Source organism: Heliangelus exortis, chromosome 10 (assembly GCF_036169615.1).
Source record: "Heliangelus exortis chromosome 10, bHelExo1.hap1, whole genome shotgun sequence".
Classification (NCBI taxonomy): domain Eukaryota; kingdom Metazoa; phylum Chordata; class Aves; order Apodiformes; family Trochilidae; genus Heliangelus; species Heliangelus exortis.
In genome coordinates, this window is record NC_092431.1 from 22,375,990 (window position 1) to 22,395,145 (window position 19,156).

Here is a 19,156-nt window from a genome sequence, read left to right on the forward strand (position 1 = left end):
TTCAAACTAGACCAAAGTAGGGCAGAATGACTTCAGCGAAAAAAACAGATTTCCAATATACACATTGTAAAATGAAGTTTAAAAAACAAGGGGAAGATGTAGTGAAATGAGGCAACCAGGTGGCACTAATTGCCAGGTAGTGGGCATGAGCTTGTGTTAAACCCACCTGTGCCTGATTAGGGCAGGCCCCAACTGCGCACGAGCAGGATTAGGGGGGCAATAAAGCTCAGTCCTGAGGAAGCCAGAGGGGCGGCTACTTTTGGGGTAATAGCACTGATTCAGGCTGGTCACTTTTGGAGCAGTAGCACTGATTCGGGCTGGTCAGCCCTGAGAGCTTTAGACTCAGAGCACTATTTGTGAGTTTCTCCTGGAACACCTGGTTGCACCTTGGAGCGCCGTGCCCTAAAAGAGGTTGGTCTTGCTACAGGAAGAGGAGGGAAATCAACTAGCAAAAGCCAAAAGCTGGCACTGACAGTGCCCTGTGTACCTCTTGCACCCATTTGAGGCATCTGCCTGTCCAGACAGGCTGGTGAGAAAGGGCAGATACCCACAGCCATACACTGCTGGGTCAGGCTTAGATGAGAGTGAGCTGTGGGAAGTCACATCCTACTGATCCCAATTATCTCTTAATATTCACTGAAGACAGATCAAGAGAACAGGACTGGAGGAATTACAGATCAGCCAGTTCCACTTTGATAATGGAACAATTGTAGCATATTTACTTCATATTCATCCAGAGGACAACAAGGGGACAAAATCAGCCAACATGGACTTGACCAGTACAGGTCAAGTTCAGCTTCTGGAATTTATAGATGAAACATCCAGCCTAGTGGGTGGGGATTAATCTGTAAGTATTACATAACTTTAATTATGACTGCTGATGTGGTTTTACTATAGCAAGGTGTGAGTGGTATTCTCACATGAAAACTATGAAACACTGGACAAAATGATGGTGTTATTAGGTAAGTGTTGAACACTTGTATTAAAAATAAGTTTCAAAGTTGGCTCTTCACTGTGTCAGACCTGGATTTGAGTTTATCGAAATTTTAATTAACTTAAGTGAATGCTTTTATGTAGCACTCCTTTCAAAAGAAAACTAGCAATTGTTCTAGGAAGTATCAACATAAATACAGCATGGAAGTGAGGTACTCTGTTGTACTTGGAACCTGTTATGGCCTATATTGGAATATGTTTCCTTATTGGAGAACCAGTCTCACTGTCAAACTGGATTAGGACAAACTGGAGATGTGAGAGGGAAGCAAGAGGTTTAGAAAATATGGGCTTGGAAGAAGAGTTGGAAAAAAAATACTTTTTCTGTGTGGGAAAGTGAATATGTGAAAAGATAGTCACCATGCTTTTATAACAGTGTTTTAGACATATGATGTCACCTAACTGCCATGATATCGTGACATCAAGAACAGAAAAAGAATTAATCTGCTTCCTTTATGGCTAAGGAAAAGTCCTTCTTAAATATTAGGAATAATTTTCTAACTACATTTTAGCTCTAGAAGAGATTATCCACAGAATTTGTGGAATCTGCATTGCTGGACATGCATAAGAACATGCTATACAAATGTCTGTAGGAATTACTAGACTCAACCCCCAAGAGTGGAATTGGTGGCTGGGGTTATACCTAGTCCTTCATTTCTGGGGTTTCTGAGACCTTTATTGTAGTGAAGTACATCTTCATTTACACGTGGTATCCTTTAATCAACCCCTGCTACAATGTATTACTACCTTAAGTTGGCCACTGAATAGTGGTAATAGTGGGTTTTGAATAGTGTTTTTTTACCTAGGTAAAAAAGTTCAATGCGTAATTTATAAGTTATTTTGTACGCTAGTAATGAATATATATTAATATGCATCTTCTACAGTCTGACTAAGAAAGTGTCATCACTCTTGGCCAACTTACTGACCTCACTGTCAAAAAGGCAGCAGAGAAAACACATTTTAAAAGCAGCCAGCACTAAGTGGAGTGAACTGTACACAAGCAGTATTTCATAGCCTGAAAGACCAATTTTATTTACTGTTAGTGCAATTGCAATACAAAAATGTATTCCCAGAAGCATTCCCTGAAGAGGGCAGTGGCTGTTAATACAGCAGCAAGATGGCTAATCCAGTTTCAGGGCAAAAGGAGCTGGGCAATGACCCAAATATATTTTCCTGAGCTGTGAATTAGTGGATGAGAAATGAACATTTTGCTTGTCTGGGATCAGCTCTTACACAGAGTGTTTTACTTTCCCTATCTCCAGCCTGTCCTGATTTTAAATGTATGTCCCAGTTATTTTTTTATCCTTGAAAATAATTTCTCTTGCAGAAAACATGTATGCATGTTTTATGTCAATTAATATGTTTTTGCTTTAGCCAATGCTTTACTTAAAAGCTCATAATACTGTTTTTGTTCTAATAAAAAGTCCTTGAGACCTCTTATTCCCTGTCTGTACAGAACTGCTCAGATGAGGGCAAGCTTCTCATAAATCCATGCAGGCTGACAGCTGCAGTAAACCTTAGCTTTAAGTTGCTCTGGAAGATAGGAGGCATTTGTGTAGACCTACGTAACTTTTTTGCTTCCATGCTCTAAAGAAACACATCCAAAGAGCAGAAGGCATCATAAGGCAATTTGAGAAGCAATCTCTTCATGCAACTTCTTTGTTATCTCCACTTTCATCACCAGGGTTTTCAGAAATTACTTAAGATATAAAGAATTTAGTTCCTGAAAACCTGTAAAAAAAGCCAGAGAAAATAACTATTAATTTCAGTAATTCCATATTTAACATAACATTTTACTCTGAAGTCAGGCATCAGCACATGCAGATGTGATCCCTTTTCAATATGCTTGTCCTACAACAGGCCAATACATAGGAGCTGGTTTTTTGCAGAGAAAAAAATATTTAATATATTTTAAAATGTATTTCCTGCCCCAGATTCTTCCAGATGAGATAGGAAAATAAGTCTTTAGCACGTAAAGTGAAAATAAATCTTGTCTGTCTAAATGACGGTCTCACAATTAAGTAAAGCTGTGTTTTGTTATCCCCATAAATTCTTTTTTACATTAGTAAAAACAGAAATGGAAAAAGAGGAAAGCACAAAGATTAAATTAGGTATCCAGAATGACATATATTTGGGTTCCACTATTTTTTTCTTCATTTTATCATGCTAAAAATTAAAAAATGCTTGGAAATGTATTTAAGAAGACAAACCAAGTGTTCAGGAAGTGAGTTCTGGACCCAAATAATCACTTCAGCCTTTCAGCTCTGTCTGCAGTTCTCCTCCTATATCAAGGTTCTTAAATGCAATTTGTTAGTAAAAAAGACTAAGGCGTAATCATAAATTATATGTTAGCAGCTGTAAATGACCTCTATTAGTTCAGTTATGGCATCGGATAAAATTCATGTTAAAATACGGTGACCTTGGAACTTCTGTATTTCACATAATTCTAGAATTCTCCCATCTACACTGTGTTCCTGATATAAAGTTATATCCTTTGGCAGAGCCAGGGTTTTTAATTCCTTTTAGAGCTTTCCCTTCCTGACTAGAATGCACAGCCTGACTTTAGGGACCAAACATAGGTGGCTAAATTGGAAAGCTCTTGTTACATTCCTTAATGTGGTCATTTAGAATGACTGGAAGATCATAGAATCACAGAATGGTTTTGGTTAGAAAAGGGACCTTAAAGCTCATCCCGTTCCAACTCCCCTGCATGGGCAGGGACACCTTCTACCAGACTGGGTTGCTCAAGGCCCCATCCAACCTGGCCTTGAACTCTGCCAGGGAGGGGGCAGCCACAGCTTCCTTAGACATGTTCCAATGCCTCACCACCCTCAAATTAAAGAATTTCTTCCAAAAGTCTAGCCTAAATCTCCCCTCTTCGAGACTGAAACTATTATCCCTCCACTCCTTTTCTCCCTTGATATATAAAGAAGCTAGGAAGACAGACTCTTAATTCATTACTTGAATTAGATAGCAGCAGTTAGGTCCTGTGATAGTCACCTTCACTCCTATTACTGCTCACTGCAGGATATTCACCCAAGCTCTGATGTAATTTAATTATTATGATGTAAATGAATTGGAGGTAGAAGGATTTTGCATTTATTACTGTGACAGTTTGTAGCTTGTGCCCTGAAAAAAAGACATGCACAAATCAGCTGCACAGTGCTGTGTTACTGCATATAGTCACCTAGACCACAGCCACAATGTCCAGCAGGGGAAATGAGTTATCTGAACAAAGAGATAAGGTTCTAGAATAACTGTCTAAAAAAGCAGGAGAGAGCAGCAGATAAAACACCTAACCAGTTTCAAGACAGGCCCTCGTAAATTTCGGGAGAGGATTTTGCAGTGCTCACTGGCAGCCAGGCAACCACACTAGATGAGCTCCTTTGCCCTGCTTCCAAGGTTTTGGACCTGCAACAAAGAAAAAAGCAGAGAATGATGTAATTCTAAGATATTTGTCCATTCCAGCCCTGCCTTTGCCTGTAAAAAGGCTTGAATGTTTTTTATTTCTTAATGTTGGGTTAATTCTGATAAGAGGTTTTATGGCTGTGAGCTAAGTAGGTTTGTGGCAGTATGCTTGCTGAAAGATGATAAAGACAGTGATCCCTGAATTATATCTCTGGTTTCTCAAGTCTCTTCTCTTCGTTTTAGCTGGAAGTACATCTTGTGTCACAAGACCACCACATTTCTCAGCTACACGTATCTTAACACCTTGCTTGTTTGTTTACATGGCAATTTAGAAAAACAGCCTTCTCTCACATGATCCTGTTCTAGCAAAGCAACCTAGAATTGTGACATACAAAATAATTCACCAACACCACTATTCCCTTTTAGATTTCAGAATACCTCTTTTCTTTCTCACTCAGTCTCATAATAAATTGTTGTTATTCTGAGGTCATCTGTAAATCAGAGTGCAGCACTAAGAAAATCAGGCTACATAAAATTAATAAGTTTCAACAGAAGGCAGGCAACTTGTAATTTTTAAACATGGGGAAGCTCAGGAGAGCATACCCATTTACTTTTAATACCAAATTTTTGTTTGGAACAATGCCCTCCTCCAGTCAGTCTTCAGAGGAACATAGGATCTGCCATACTCCATTAAGCCAATGATCCATCAAATCCAATATTCTCCACTCTGCTTGGCAAAAGCAAGATCACCCATCATACACTTGGACAACTTTTCAATTGTAACAATCCGTTGTGCAAAAGCCATTCCATTCTTCATGCAAAGTCTTTGTCCCATATGGTTACAAATCTTATGGTAATCAAGTGGCACCAATGACCCAATGTACTGTCTTAATAATATTTAAGGCTATGTTTATGCTCTTATTGGGTCTGTTTCTCTTGAATTGTCCATTCATTGGTTTTGTATACAGTGTTCTCCACATTCATTCTCATTACATCTATTTCCACTTCAACTCAGCAGCAAATTGAGTGTGTTAGCTACTTCCCACAATTTTATGTCATTGTTTAAAAATCAGTTATGATTTTAAATAGACATTAGAGGAAATTCTGTTTCCTGGTGTACCAAAACAGTGTGGACTGACCAGAGCATTACAATAGTGCTCCACTTAATTTCTGTCAGTTGAATCATATCATATTCTGCATGTCAGTATTTTAAAATTTCTAAGGTGAGAAAAGGTTACAATTCACATGTTGATACTTTGCAGTTTTGACCCATGCCTAACAAATGCTAGTGAACTGTTGGCTAAGGGACCCAGTGTGTTGTTAGACACTAGAAACCACAGAAAGATATTTTCATTATTTCTTTTGATATAATTTATGTATTTATTTATTTATCACTTTCTGTGAATAACATTTCTGTTTTCTTTTTCTCTGCTGTTTTCCTTCAGGATTTCATTACCGTTTGAGGGTCTGGGATGTATTTTGCACTGTTTTCACCTTTCTTTCCCTTTCACTGTCCTGAACCTTGGTTATAATTTAGGACTCTGGGTCCATCAACCCACCTCAGATATGTTTGTTATGTCCACCCTCCTACATCAAGAGCATCGTATTCTGAGCTCTGCACACATATCAGAAGGCAGAGCAATAGCAGATGACTGGAAAGCGAGGTCAGAAGCAGCACTACAGTGACCACTACATTTGCTTTCTTGATGAATTCCTAGATAAAGACTTCATCGTTGCAGGCACTTTCCTCACATCACCTGTGAAAGATACTGAAGGAGATGGAAATACCTCCATTAGGGGCATCTAAAATCTTTCTGCATGAAAGACATTTCCTTATGTCTTTCTGTCATGTTGTTGAAAAATAGTTTGCTTTCTACTGCTCTTCTGCTGAATAAGCATCTTAGGTCTCATTTTCTAAATTTTAATGGGAACTCTATTTGCTGTTCACTCCTAAAAACCAGGACATGAGTGTTTTAAAAATTAATGCAACTTATGATGCTCTCCTGAGATTTGCTTCTTCTCCTTAATTTGTCTGAGGTATCAGACCAGCTGGATTTGGTTATGTTCTAACACCTGGGAAAATTTCTTCCTGCTTTCCATGAACATGGGTTACTGTTTTCGTTAAAAGGGAAATATGAAATTCAAACTCCATTGAAGGTGACTGCAAGGTTTCCATTGACCTGAACTTACCAAAAGAAGTGACAATATCCTTAAAGGTTTTTGAACTCCTGAGCTGAAAAGTGAAGTCAGAAATTTGTCATTCAAACCTCGATGTCAGCACCTGGTCACACACACCAGGGTAACACAGAGACTGGACAAGACAGGAGTGCTGAGGTTCTCTGGTGCCACTTTCATCTCTACAATCATCTTCCTACCCAAAACCCATATTAATTGAATGGGACATATATCTGTTACCAGCAATAGTAGAGTTATTCTAATTTTGGCATTTTTATTCTAATATTGGCAAAGATATTGCATCTTCACTAAATTTCAAATTGGCTTCAGGGAATAATTTGCAAGTAGTGTCATGTCTCATTTTTTCCACACTTTCCCATTTTCTGTGTCAGTCACTTTGAAGACTGTTATCAGTAAGTGTAGGCTCTTTTCACAGAAACATTCTCTTTGTTGTTTTTTGGTTTTGTTTTTTTCTTTTTTCCTGTAACTGATCACCTCTCAGCTTCTAGAAACTTTGGCATTTCCTCACTCGTTTTTCTGAAAAGTGTTTTTTCTTACCTATAAGGCTGAAAAATTGTAACAAAAGTACACACAGGAATTCTTTTTCATTTTGTAATACATCATATATATGTGGGATCCCCAGCCTTGCAGGACAACTGAACTTGGCCTAAGTTAAAATACATTGTGTGCTATGCAAAAGCAGACAGTTGGCATCTTGTGGCTGCTTAAATCAGACAGGTCTATAGCTTTACTGTGTTTCTTAAATTGCTTCTGATAAGCCCCTAATGAACATTTGTGAGCCCTTCTCACTTCAGAGATGAGATGTGGCTTCTTCATTATAAGTTTATTACCAGGAGGCTTACAACTAATCCACCAGTTGCCAATATTGGTCATTGGAGAATCCCAGTCAAAATCCCAGACATTCTCGACAGTTGGGCTTTGAGTGGCACAAACCAGGATGAAGGATTTTCTCCTCCTCTAGATGCCATACTTGTTAACTCAGATTTGTCTTTTATAATGGTAAGATCCTGCTTAAATTTCTTCCTGCTAAGACATCACAACAGAGAATGTGTCCACAAATTAAAATACATTTGTTACAATATCAGTTCACAAAACAATGTGAAAAAGCTCACTTGCTTCTGGGTTTAAAAACACTTGTGAACTGTTTAAATTCATCACATGACCTGTTTGTCTCGTACTAATATTTTTATCATGTCCAGTTTCCTCTTTCTGATCCCCACAGTGACTCAAATCCTTTTCCCCCACTTAGGGAAAGATCGAACTGTGTCCAAATATATTCAGACTTAATTACTTGCACAGGACTGGAATCATTGCTAATTTGCTAAAATAAGACCTACTCTGCTCTCCACACATCCATTGCAACTCTCAGTCTCATTGGTTGAAACACTGAATACATCCATGCAATACTTTTTTTCTATCAACTAGCAAGGGGACAGTAGGGTGCATTGCATTCATCCACTCATCTCTGTAAAAAAGAAAACTTAGTTAAAGATGTTGTCATGCAGCAATAAATTCACCTATTACATGGCTGCTAGCACTCAGAAATAGGCTAAGATGTATGTTTACATTTTCCAAGTCTATTTACCAAGACAGAGACAAGGAAACTAATTTATGGAAGAAAATCAAGCCTTATATATCCATAAGTAAAGCAAATCATATGAAAGTATAATTTTTCAAGTTTATAAGCTACATACAGCCCACATGGCAATATACAGATAAAGGAACTGGTACTGTAGGCCTTTCCCAGTAGCACTTCCATAAACTTCCGGTTTCTGCTAGTACTGGCATAGGCTTAGAATCCTGTAAATGCATTCAAAAGTGTGCAAAGACACGACATTTATTTAAAGACATATCTGGCTTGCCTTAGAAAAACAGAAAGTACCAGGTACAAATACAAAATACAAAGAAGTACACACAGTTGTCACTTCATCAAAAAAAGGAAAGAAGAAAAAAAAAAGTGTTTGTCCATCTTGTCAAGATAGACATTTTGCAGACCTTTTGCAGAATATGTAGCTAGTACCTATCTAATGGTTTTATTGGCAGGAGAGCTCGGTAGCTTTTTAATATCATAAAGCAGACTACGTAATATAAGTGCAACACACAACTCTGAGGGCCTGGTTTCCAGCAGGTGATTTACCAGTCTTTTATATCCACACACTTTGCATGGACCTGAACTGCTGCACATTGTGCACAAAATTACAGGCTCAAGTCTCAGGAATTTATCTTTTCATCTCATTCAAAAGCCTTAAACCATAATATTAGTTCTGAGGCTGAGATCTGCTTACAGATCAGTGACATCACATCATTCCTTTTTTCTTCATGCTGATTAACCTGTTTAGATTCTCACAGAAGTCCTTGATATAAGAGTTGAATGTCCTTGAAAACACTGGGTTCTTGGCAAGTAGGCAAATTCCCAGTATGAGGCAAAGAAGGCCAATTTTGCTTTCATTACACTGTTGCTATTCCCACCAACTTCCCAATTTTCATGAAAGTAGTACAGACACGTTAGAGACAGGTTCAGTATACTGCACGACCTGGATTCTATTTCTAGCATTACCATGACTGTCTTTTTGCCTCTCTTCACCCGTCACTTCAGCAAATAAAAACCAGCTTTGTCTCTTGAGAGCAGATACCCTTACTTTTTGTGAAGCAGAATAATAATTTGGCATAATCATATGACATACAAGGTTGTTCTCCAATTGTTTCTAGAAGTTTCTTGGATTTTGCTGGTTCTTAAATCTAAATCACTTAGTTTCAACATGAAGGTCTTAGTGTCAACAATCCAATTTTCAACAAGCAGGTTAGATTTATTTTCTAATTAACACTGTTTAAATGTATCTCTCAGAGACGTTCTGGTACAAGAAAACCCCAGAGCATACTCATTAAATTAATATTTTCCCCATCATATTTTTTCCTTTCCCCCCCCATCACCTGTGACAGTCTTACTGATTTGCATATCCACTCAGTTAGGTGTCTCATAGACCTGGAAATTATTACTGCTATGTGAGTTGAGTCTAAGATTCTGGAAGTATTTCCTGATAGTGTTGTATACTGAGTGCCAGCTCTGCTATCTCTTTACAAGTTTCAGACTGTTATGTCATTAAAGTAGCTGAAAAAATGTAGAAGAGAAATACTGAACTCTTTTCTGACAATATTTCAAGGAAATTTATTGCTGTTGGTTCTTTAGATGGGTTATTTCAATTTAGAAAAGCTATTTTTGATCACTCCCTTCCAGCTGAAGAATACTGCCAATAGAAACTTGAAAATCTGAACTGTGTATTTTTCATAATTTTGAGGAAGTTAGGTAGAAAAATTTTACCAGAGAGCAGTCAATCGATAGAAATGAAACCCTGTTCCATTCCAATTCCATCCTGTCTTGATCAGGCTACTCTGATGAAAAGAGGTCTTCTGGCTTCGTTTCCAACTTGAACATGAAATACTTACGACCTAGAGTCCATGACCCAAAAAACAAAAGCGTGAAGAATAACACAGTAGTATATAGTAGTAGTATAATACCATATCTGCTATTTGCTCCTAAATACTGTTTCACTATTTCCTGTAATCTTTCATGCTTTTCTGTTCAGTCACTATACTTACAGAAGTATCCTTTTCATTACTTTACTCCCATCTAATCAACTTCCAGGAAGCAGTTTTCTAAATTAAAATTACATCACTTCAAAACCCTGTAAATTCAAGTCGCATTCACAGAATGTAGCAGACTGGCAGCCTTTGACTGTCAAGTCTTTAACCAGCTGAAACAAAAGATAGGATAAGGTTTTGTATATTGCTCTGCCTGGTATTTAAAATCTACTCATTCTTTTCACCTCACTTTCTGCAGTTTGCCTATGTTGACGTCTATCTAATGCTCAGGTAACATTAGATATTTCAGTAATAATGGTTTTGGACCACTGGCATTATGGATATTAATGTTTTCAAAAAATCCATAAATGACTCACTAACAGAAACCCTTTCTTGATAACATTCAGTCATTCTTAGGGCTTTGAAGGTACAATTTCACTGCTACTGGGTTTCTTGCTTGTTCTGATGTTTTAAAAGTCTTGCTTCATGCAATTTGTTGGTCTGAATATGGCACTTTGGAGCCTCAACCACACTACTGAAACACAGAAATAATCTTTAAATTCTTACTGTCAGATAAGGCAAGATGGCTGAAATTTAATCAGACAAGGATTCTCCTATCACTGTTCTGATACTGTCTTCTGGTAGCAGCCTGGTATTTCAAACTGTGGTGTATTCTCTATGCATAATTTTATTGTGACTGAGATTGCCTCCCTACACATTTCAGTTGGAAATACAAAATATTTCTAAGACTTTAACTACACAAAGTACATTTGAGATTTGTAATGGATTCTTTTGTTGCCATCCTGGCTGTTTTTCAGGCAGGATCTCCTTCAGATAAACAACGGGGAACATTTCTCCACTATGATTGCACTGTAGAGCTTAAATGCAAGCAAGTGCTGACCAAAATTGACCAGAAAACAAGTAAAGCAAGGGAGGGCAGGATAAAGAAAAGCACTTCATCTAAATGCACATTAAGGACAATGTATTTTGACTTGGTAACAGTATAATGGGAAAGAGAAAAGATTTTGGTCAATTTTTCTTCCATTATCCTTTTCCTTCAGCATCAAGAAGGAATGCTCATTTCCCTGAAAAATTTGACTGGCATTTCCCCTCCAGCACAGGCAGTGAAGAGAATCAGATTTCTCAGAAGTCCATGTTGCAGGGGTATTGTGTAGTAGACACAGTGGCTTTCTAGACAGTACTTCCAATGTTATACTCTGACTTTAACGAGGACTTTTTTTTCCACTGTCTCCAATGAAATACTCAGAAGCAAATTACAGAAAAAGCTTAGGTGAAAGTTGTATGGCATGAAACACATACTGTAATCTACAGTATTGTAATTACTCGGAGAGTTATCATCACTTGCCCCTCAAAATGGAGGGATATATTATGAAGGCTTCACTAAGGATGACTTCCATATCAATTATTATCAGTGATTTGGATAATGGATTAGAGAGTAGTCATTACCTTTCATTGTATAAAAAGCAAACCAATCTCCATTTAGACAATACTGAAATAATGAAAAACACAGAGCACATAATTCTAATCACTTATGGGAAGCACAACAGAAAATGCAAGGAAGTGACTTACTAAGAACCAATATTAAAGTCCTTTTTTAGCTATTTCTGAAAAGAAAATAAACCTTGACACATGAAAGCTTTGCTCTGAGCATACATTTGGGAATCAAGGGCATTTCTCATGTGCTTTTGTCTGTACTTTTTTATTTTGTTCTCAAGGGAAATTTTAGAGGCAACTGAAACTCCATTCCTCTAGACTATTGTAATAAGACAAGTTTTTTTCTTGAAAAAGGAATACATTAGTTTCTTAGAGAGCATTATTTTCTCCACCATGTATGTAATGCCTCTAAAATGTCAATGGGTTTCTTGTATGAGACAAAAGGCATAAAACCCCACTTCCCTAAATAGTTCAAGATGCAAACTAATTACACTGATGAAAACAAACCTCAATTCTTTCTTCAGAGCTGTAGCTGTGTAAATTACCTCTATGAAACTGTTGGCTTTTCCTGTGCTCTGCGTGAATTTTGTGTATCTGGAAAACAAGAAGGGCAAACCCACTGTTGATACTGAGAATACTGTACAGTATGAGGCAATGAGTGCTTTATACTGAGAGTACTTTATGATGCTTAGCAGTGAGAATTCTAAGCAGTCATGTGTGGTTGTAAAGTCCACTTTCTCTAAAGTAATCTGACAACTTACATGAATTTCATTTTCAGTTGGACCTGTGTTTTAAAATCGACTCATGCAAATTTATACTGATAACCACATAACACTTCAAAAAAGTTTAAAGCAACAGAAAATGGCATCTCAGCAGTATGTAGACAATGGAATAGCTTTATTGTATATATTAATCCACACACAGTCTCTGTGTACCCACTGTTCTGCATATTCTGCATATAAAAAACACACATTGCCTTGATTTTAATGGGGTTGCACTTTTGCCACAGAATAATTTCCCGTATGGCATAATGCACTGAAAGTCTCATAATATTAAAAGAGTTAATACATACAAGAACCTTTGTGACTGGTATCTATAATTTGCTCTGATTACATACGCCGGGTGTCTTAACATCCTCCCACTGTTTTTCAGTTTGACATCAGGCAGAATTAAACCAGTCGAGTCTGGGCAGAGACATCTGGAACACTTTGGCAATCTCGACTCGCTCGTATCATTGGTAAGCCAGTCAATAGCTGCGGTTTTTACCTGAAAATTTTAACTTCAACTGTTTCTACTGTAGGGCGGAATATTTCTCAACATCAGGACACAGCTTTAACGAGGATTTGACAGGTGCAGCTCTTTTTGTGCTCGGACCGCGCTGCCGAACACTTTCTTGCTGGCGGGAGCCCCCGCCTCACGCCATCGCCGTTTGATTGTAGCTCCAGCTTCCTCGGAACCGGCGGGCACCGCTGGAAAAGGACTCGGTACCGTCTTTGCAGGAACCGCATGCCGGTGGGGAACCTCCCGAGGGCTGCCTGCAAGCAGGGGCGACACCGGTACCTGAAGCCCGGTTGTTTAGGGAGAAGATTTTACCTCAGCGGCGACCCGCGAAGAGCAGCGGCGACGGCCCTGTGGTAACGGCGCCTCCCCCTCACCGCCCCCCGGGGCGGAGACGGAGGTGGGGAGGGGGGGGCGGAGGAGGCGTCCCCTCCTCTCCGGAGCGCTCGCTGCGGTAGGCAGCTGTTCTCTCCGGCGCGGGTTGTCCCCTCCGCCTCAGTAACGATGCTGTCCTAGCGAGGGATGATGACAGGGAGCGGACCGGGGCAGAGCCGCCCTGTCTCTTGCTGGCCTCCCCGGCACTTCCCGGCTCCCGCTACCGGGCCCGAGCATCGCGCCGCCTTTCTGACAAGCGGCAGAAGGAAAGGGCGGAGGGGCGGCGGTGGTTTTGAGGTGAAGGTTTTGTCCTCTCCAGGTGCTCCGTCCCCAGCCGGGCAGGGCTTTCCTTTTCCTTCTCCTCCCTCTCCTGCCTCCTTCCCCACCACACAGGCTGCCGGACGAGGCCGGCCGACAGCGGGAGCAGCCACCGCCGCCTGAGGGGACCCTGACCATGTCGAGCAAGAGCAGGAAGAGCAAGGAGCAGGGGAGAGTAACCTTCCCCCCGCAGCAGGAGGAGGAGGAGGAGGGGGCTGAGGAAGAGGAGCAGCAACGCTGGCGCCGCGGCTGGAGAGGCGTCAATGGGGGGCCGGAGCCCCCTCCGCCACCTCAGAGAGCCGTTAAAACCCTCCGGGAGCCCTACGGCTACTACCCGCCCCCCCCTTTTGTCAGCACCATGTAAGTCGAGCCCCGGGGGTGGGTTATGAGGGCGCTGGCCGGCAACTTACCCGGAGCAGCCGCCGTGGTACCCGGCAAGTTGTGGCGCTCCACCGCGGGCAGAGCCGGCGACTGTGGGGCGGTTCTCTCCGTCCCGCCCAGCCCGCCCGGCCTGGCAGCGGAGGGGCCTGAGCTGTGCAGCGAGGGGATGGCAGGGCCGGTCGGTTTGGCTGAGGTGCGGAGGTTTCGCCTTGAGGGGATGGTGCGGTCGGTGCCGGCTCCGCTCCCTCCGCCTCAGCTCCTGCGATGAGGCGCGGGCAGCACATAGCTGAGGGCCGGCAGAGTGACCGGGGAATGACAGATTTCATCTCTAGATTGTTTTAATTTTTTTTTTAATTTTTTTTTTTTTCCTCCCTGACGACTGGGCTTGTTTAGTCTGGAGAAAATAAGGCTCTGGAGAGACTTTTTAGCGGCCTTCCCATAACTGAAGGGGTTGTAGGAAAGCTGAGAGGGACTTTTTACAAGGGCATGAAGTGGCAGGACAAGGAGTAATGCCTTTAAACTGGAAGAGGGTGGATTTAGATTACATATTAAGAGGAAATTCTTTCCTGTGAGGTTGGTGAGACCCTGGCACAGGTTTCATGGTTTCGTTTCCCAGGGAAGCTCTGGATGACCCATCCGTGTCAGTGTCCAAGGCCAGGTTGGATGGGGTTTGGAGCAACCTGGGCTGATGAGTTAGAACCAGATGGTCTTTAAGGTCCCTTCCAGCCCTTGACATTCTATGATTCTGTGACAAGTATAGCTGCTACAAAAACCTAACTATAGGCTCAGGTAAAGTTTAGAAAACCCATCGCACTCCTTTGTACTAGCAGTGCTAACGCAGACCTTTTATATTTTTTAAAAATATGGAACTAGATTCCACACAGAAATACAGCATACTTGTGTTGAAAAGCCCGAAGTTCTTGAGATACATCTTATCCTATTTGATGTTGCCTTTGGAAATTTCAGTTGTTGTTTTAAGATGCATTCACACATATGTATAATTACTGGCTATGACTAGACTTAATGAAAGAGAAATAAATTCAGTTTTACTAATAGGGATATTAACTTTTTTTTCTCTGCCTTTAAAAAATGTAGGTTGTCCATGAATTATTTACTTATTTTTGTAGCATGCTGCAGTTTACATACACTTACCTCTGATGAATACTTGAGTATTTTATACTTTCAGGACAATATTTAGTTTTTAATTTAATACTTTAATTACCAAATGACAAACACTTTATTTTGAGTTTGAAGAAAACATATTCAGCACTTAATTAAAATCACCCTAGAGACAACTGTAAAGTACAGAAATAATTGGAATAGTGTTTAGAATGAAATAACCACAAATAAATGTGAATGCAGAAATTCTTCACAGATACCATGTACCCAACAATCCAGACTTAAAGCAGAGGAGTCTTTCACATATCTTTAGCTGTCTGAAAGTCTGTTGCTCTGAAGTTGTTTGTCTGGACTCCCTCTGTAGTTGATGGGATGAGAGAGGAATTAGCAGTAGGCAGGCCACTGTCATTTACCTTATTTCTTGAGATGCCTGTCTTTCTCCATTCACCAAAGAAGATACTGGAGCATGAGTTTAAACTCGGACACTTTATTTTTAGACAGTTGAAGCTAACTTGGATGCACTGTAAGCCATGAGTCCTCAACTTTTGGAGCCCTTTTAGGTTACTGTCCGCAGAGAACTGCTGGCATATTTCTTTCTTAAAGATACGCCATCAGGGACTAAAATTTGAGCTCATTTTGCACAGTTAATGGGCATTTGAGCCTGGAGTGACCTCTCTCTGTTGGAACTGCTTCCCAGTATACAATTCTTGCCATCCTGCCTTGGAAGTCTATGGGTGAATTGTGTGCAGCAGTGATTATGAGCCCAGTGGACTGACCAAAAGGCTGACTTGAGTCCATGTAATAGGAATTGGCAGGGCTTAGGGGCAAAAGACCCACAGCTACCATTCCACTTGTTGTGTGCCATGGTCATCCTGGGCATAGCAGTGGGGTTTTACTTGTGGAGTAACATTTTCTGTTTGGTGCTAATGTCTAAAATAATATTGTGTGTACTGAAATGAGTATCTGCTTACTCATAATGCATTGATTGACACATGTAAGGCTTAACTGTGCACAAAGTGAGTATGAGAATCCTTGACTGGAAGTGTTTGTAGTCTAAATGTTCAGTACTGACAAGCAGTGCAAGGGGAAAGAGGCACACAAAGTCATGAAGCATCTTCTTTGCCAAGAGGATGCACTACTTGGTATTTGATGTCTTTGCTCTGAGAGCTGTGACCTGTGCAAGGTACCCCATCAACGTACAGGTGGCCAAATATCACTGGAAAAAGTAATTAGCATTGTATTCCCAAGACTGCAAAGTAGATGTTATACTTGTTCACAAAGTATTATATGTCCCAGTAGGAAAAATGTGGACAAAACCTGTAGATCAGTTGCGACAGGCTTTGGATGCCTGATTTCCTGAGTCTCTCTGAAATGATAGCTTAGTTTCCTGAGTGGAATTACAGAACAAAAATAAGGGACTGAGTCTAAAAAAGGTGCTTTAAAATTCTTTGTTGCTGCAGCTCTGTTAACTTGGTTCTTTTCTGCTGAGAGGTTTGCCTTTTCCTGTGTATGCACAGATGTTCTGTCAGCAAAATACAGACCTTTATTTCCCACAGGAATTCAGATGGTTGGTATTTTATGTTGAGTTAATGAAGAGTAATGGTAGGAAAAAGCTCTGCATAGTTTGTGGGGCACGGGGGGAAGGAACAAACTAAATATGTGTATACCTCCTGATATCTCATTGTGTTTTGTTCCAGTTCTTGACTAATTCTTTCCAATTTGGAGCCAGAACTTCTGTGAACTGACATGAGGGCATTTTGAATGATGGATTATATCGTTTCAGACCAGTGGGAGAGTATAGACCAGAGTCAGACTTTGCAGCTGTCCTGATTTATGTTCTGCTGCTCAGCTGAATAGGCCTCCCTCTTCTGGAAAGCCTCAGTAGTTCTCAGGAGGGAGAGGGATATAGACTTGGTGCAGGGTTTGCCAAATAGTGTGGAACAAGCTTCCATGCAAACATAAATGAATATGACAGTATTTCTGTTGGTGAAGAAACAAATTTACCAGCATCCTCTTCTGGTAGGTGGCTGTAGCACAGCTTGGAGGGATGATAGCAAAACCTTCATCTGTGAGAGGCAGTGAGGCTGGGGGATTGCCCCTGTAATGCTGTCTGTGGCCCTGAGCAGAACCAGGAGCTGCTGCCTCACACAGAACAACTCAGCCTTTTCCTGTGATGGCAAACATTTGAGATTGCTTAGTTTAAAGGATGCTCGGGAGTCATGATCTAAAATGCTGCTTATATGTATATGTGTGTCTGAGCATTTTGGGAATAGGGCGATTATCATTCTTTAATTTTAAAACTGGGATCTTTTGGCAGAACCAAAGGCACAATCCACACCTCCTGTGTGGCTGACTCCAGTGTTGTTTTTAAATGTGTGTGTGTGTCACTGTTTCCATGATGTACTCACCTGAGCTGTCTGGGATAACTGGACTCACATTTCCTTTTCAGAGCTAGAATAGAATCAAGATCACCAATATTGTACAGTTTAGCAGTGGGGTAAACTGCTTCTAAATTGTTGATACCAGCTCTCGCATTTAACAATTCAGGGAGACCATCCTTGTTGTATGCTCATGGCAGAATGATTCTGAAGTGTACTGTTTCTGAAGTGCTTCCATCCTGCCAGGGAAGCTCTGGTTCCTTGAAACAGCTGCTTAAGTGGTGTATGCTTAGGGCCAAGTGAAATGTGTCCAGATGTGGTAGAACCGATGTACTGAAGTTAATGTGACCCTTCTTCTCCAATTCCATCCATCCTTCTTATTTGTGCTGAGCAGCAAACAGAGGCTTAAGGCTTTTGGTTATTTTTCTGATGTGAAATGTGAAAAACAGTTGCGTATCTCTGCTGAAGAATTAATATAAAATAATTAGGCATTTTTCTTGCTTAATTTTTTTTTCAATATTTAATTTTTTTCTGTTCTTTTAACTATTGGGAACAGTTGGGAAGGGGAGCGTCATGATTTCTCTTATTCCTTTTGTCATCTTGCAGAGACAATGTTGACAATATAAACTTTAAAGGCTTTAGGAAATAGAACACAGGTTATGAATGCACACTTCTTTCTATTTTAATCATATTTTAAGCCAGTCTAATGATATTTGAAATTTTTAGGTTTTTTGGGTTTAATTATTATTAGAGTTGGCAAATATTACATGTAAAAGCTGCTGAAAATGGTCAGATAGTTAAAACTAAAATCGTAACCACTCTTACATGCTTTGGGACAGCTTAAAAATATTAGATGCAAGAACAGGAATAGGAGACCTTGTACCTGATACCTCTTGCATAAGTAAGTCTTCTGGCTGCATGATGGTGGACCAGATTTTCTGCATTTTATTTCTCGGAGAGGTCTTGACAATATTTTACTCTTTAAAATATCAAGCAACTTTCATCTTTGTTTTGAGAATATGCTGCAGTCACTTCTAATGTATGATTTCTGTCACAAGATTTATAGCTAAGGTAATCCTCCTTATTGGGAAGATATTCAATTCAACACCTTTAGATGGTTCTATCTCTTTTTACAGAAGTCAGATGAGTCACCTTAGTCAGTGGGTTTTGAAAGAAAGATAAACCTTAGTGTCATATTGAAAAATATGCTGAAAAACTACACTGAACATATATGGAGAAATGTATATTTTTGTATTTCATAAAAGATAAATGAGATTCAGGATGGCAATTTAGAGCCTTCTTAAGTCAAGTCAGCGTGAGTCAATTTGTTCTCTGTCTTTCCTATTTGTTAATGCACATATATTTTTTTTCCTCATGACATTACAGTAAACAACCACATTTCTCTGTGTAGGGAAAAAAAGGTGTATGCTTTTAGATGTAAAGGAAGACTAGAAACATAACAGCATAGCAGACAGTAAGATCTTGTTTAAAAGGTAACTATGAAAAGACAGAATGCTGTGCTTTACTTGAGTTTTTGTTGAGGAATAAGGTAGTAGCATACGTTGTCTGTTCACCACGTACACTCTGGGCTCAAATTTAAGTACTCCCAAATGTGAAATATGCCTGAGCTTTAAGAGGTTAAATCAATTCTGTGCTTAACAGTCACAAATCCTTTCTGT

General features: G+C 40.0%; 1 protein-coding gene and 1 long non-coding RNA gene across 2 annotated transcripts in view; one reads left to right on the forward strand and one right to left on the reverse strand.

Moving 5' to 3' along the window:
- Positions 1 to 2,352: 2,352 nt before the first annotated feature.
- Positions 2,353 to 14,199, reverse strand: LOC139800613 (uncharacterized). The gene is made up of 5 exons (XR_011727838.1): positions 14,010 to 14,199; positions 12,895 to 13,163; positions 12,174 to 12,222; positions 9,914 to 10,041; positions 2,353 to 4,401 (listed from the first exon to the last, which is right to left on the reverse strand). It is a non-coding gene; the product is annotated as an uncharacterized lncRNA (long non-coding RNA).
- TRPC3 (transient receptor potential cation channel subfamily C member 3) overlaps positions 13,718 to 19,156 on the forward strand; it is a 30,305-nt gene continuing 24,866 nt past the window's right edge. Inside the window, exon 1 of the mRNA XM_071753903.1 lies at positions 13,718 to 13,959. Within this exon, the coding sequence (XP_071610004.1) occupies positions 13,736 to 13,959 (224 nt within the window). The 5' untranslated portion in view covers positions 13,718 to 13,735. The remainder of the gene's footprint in view (positions 13,960 to 19,156) is intronic.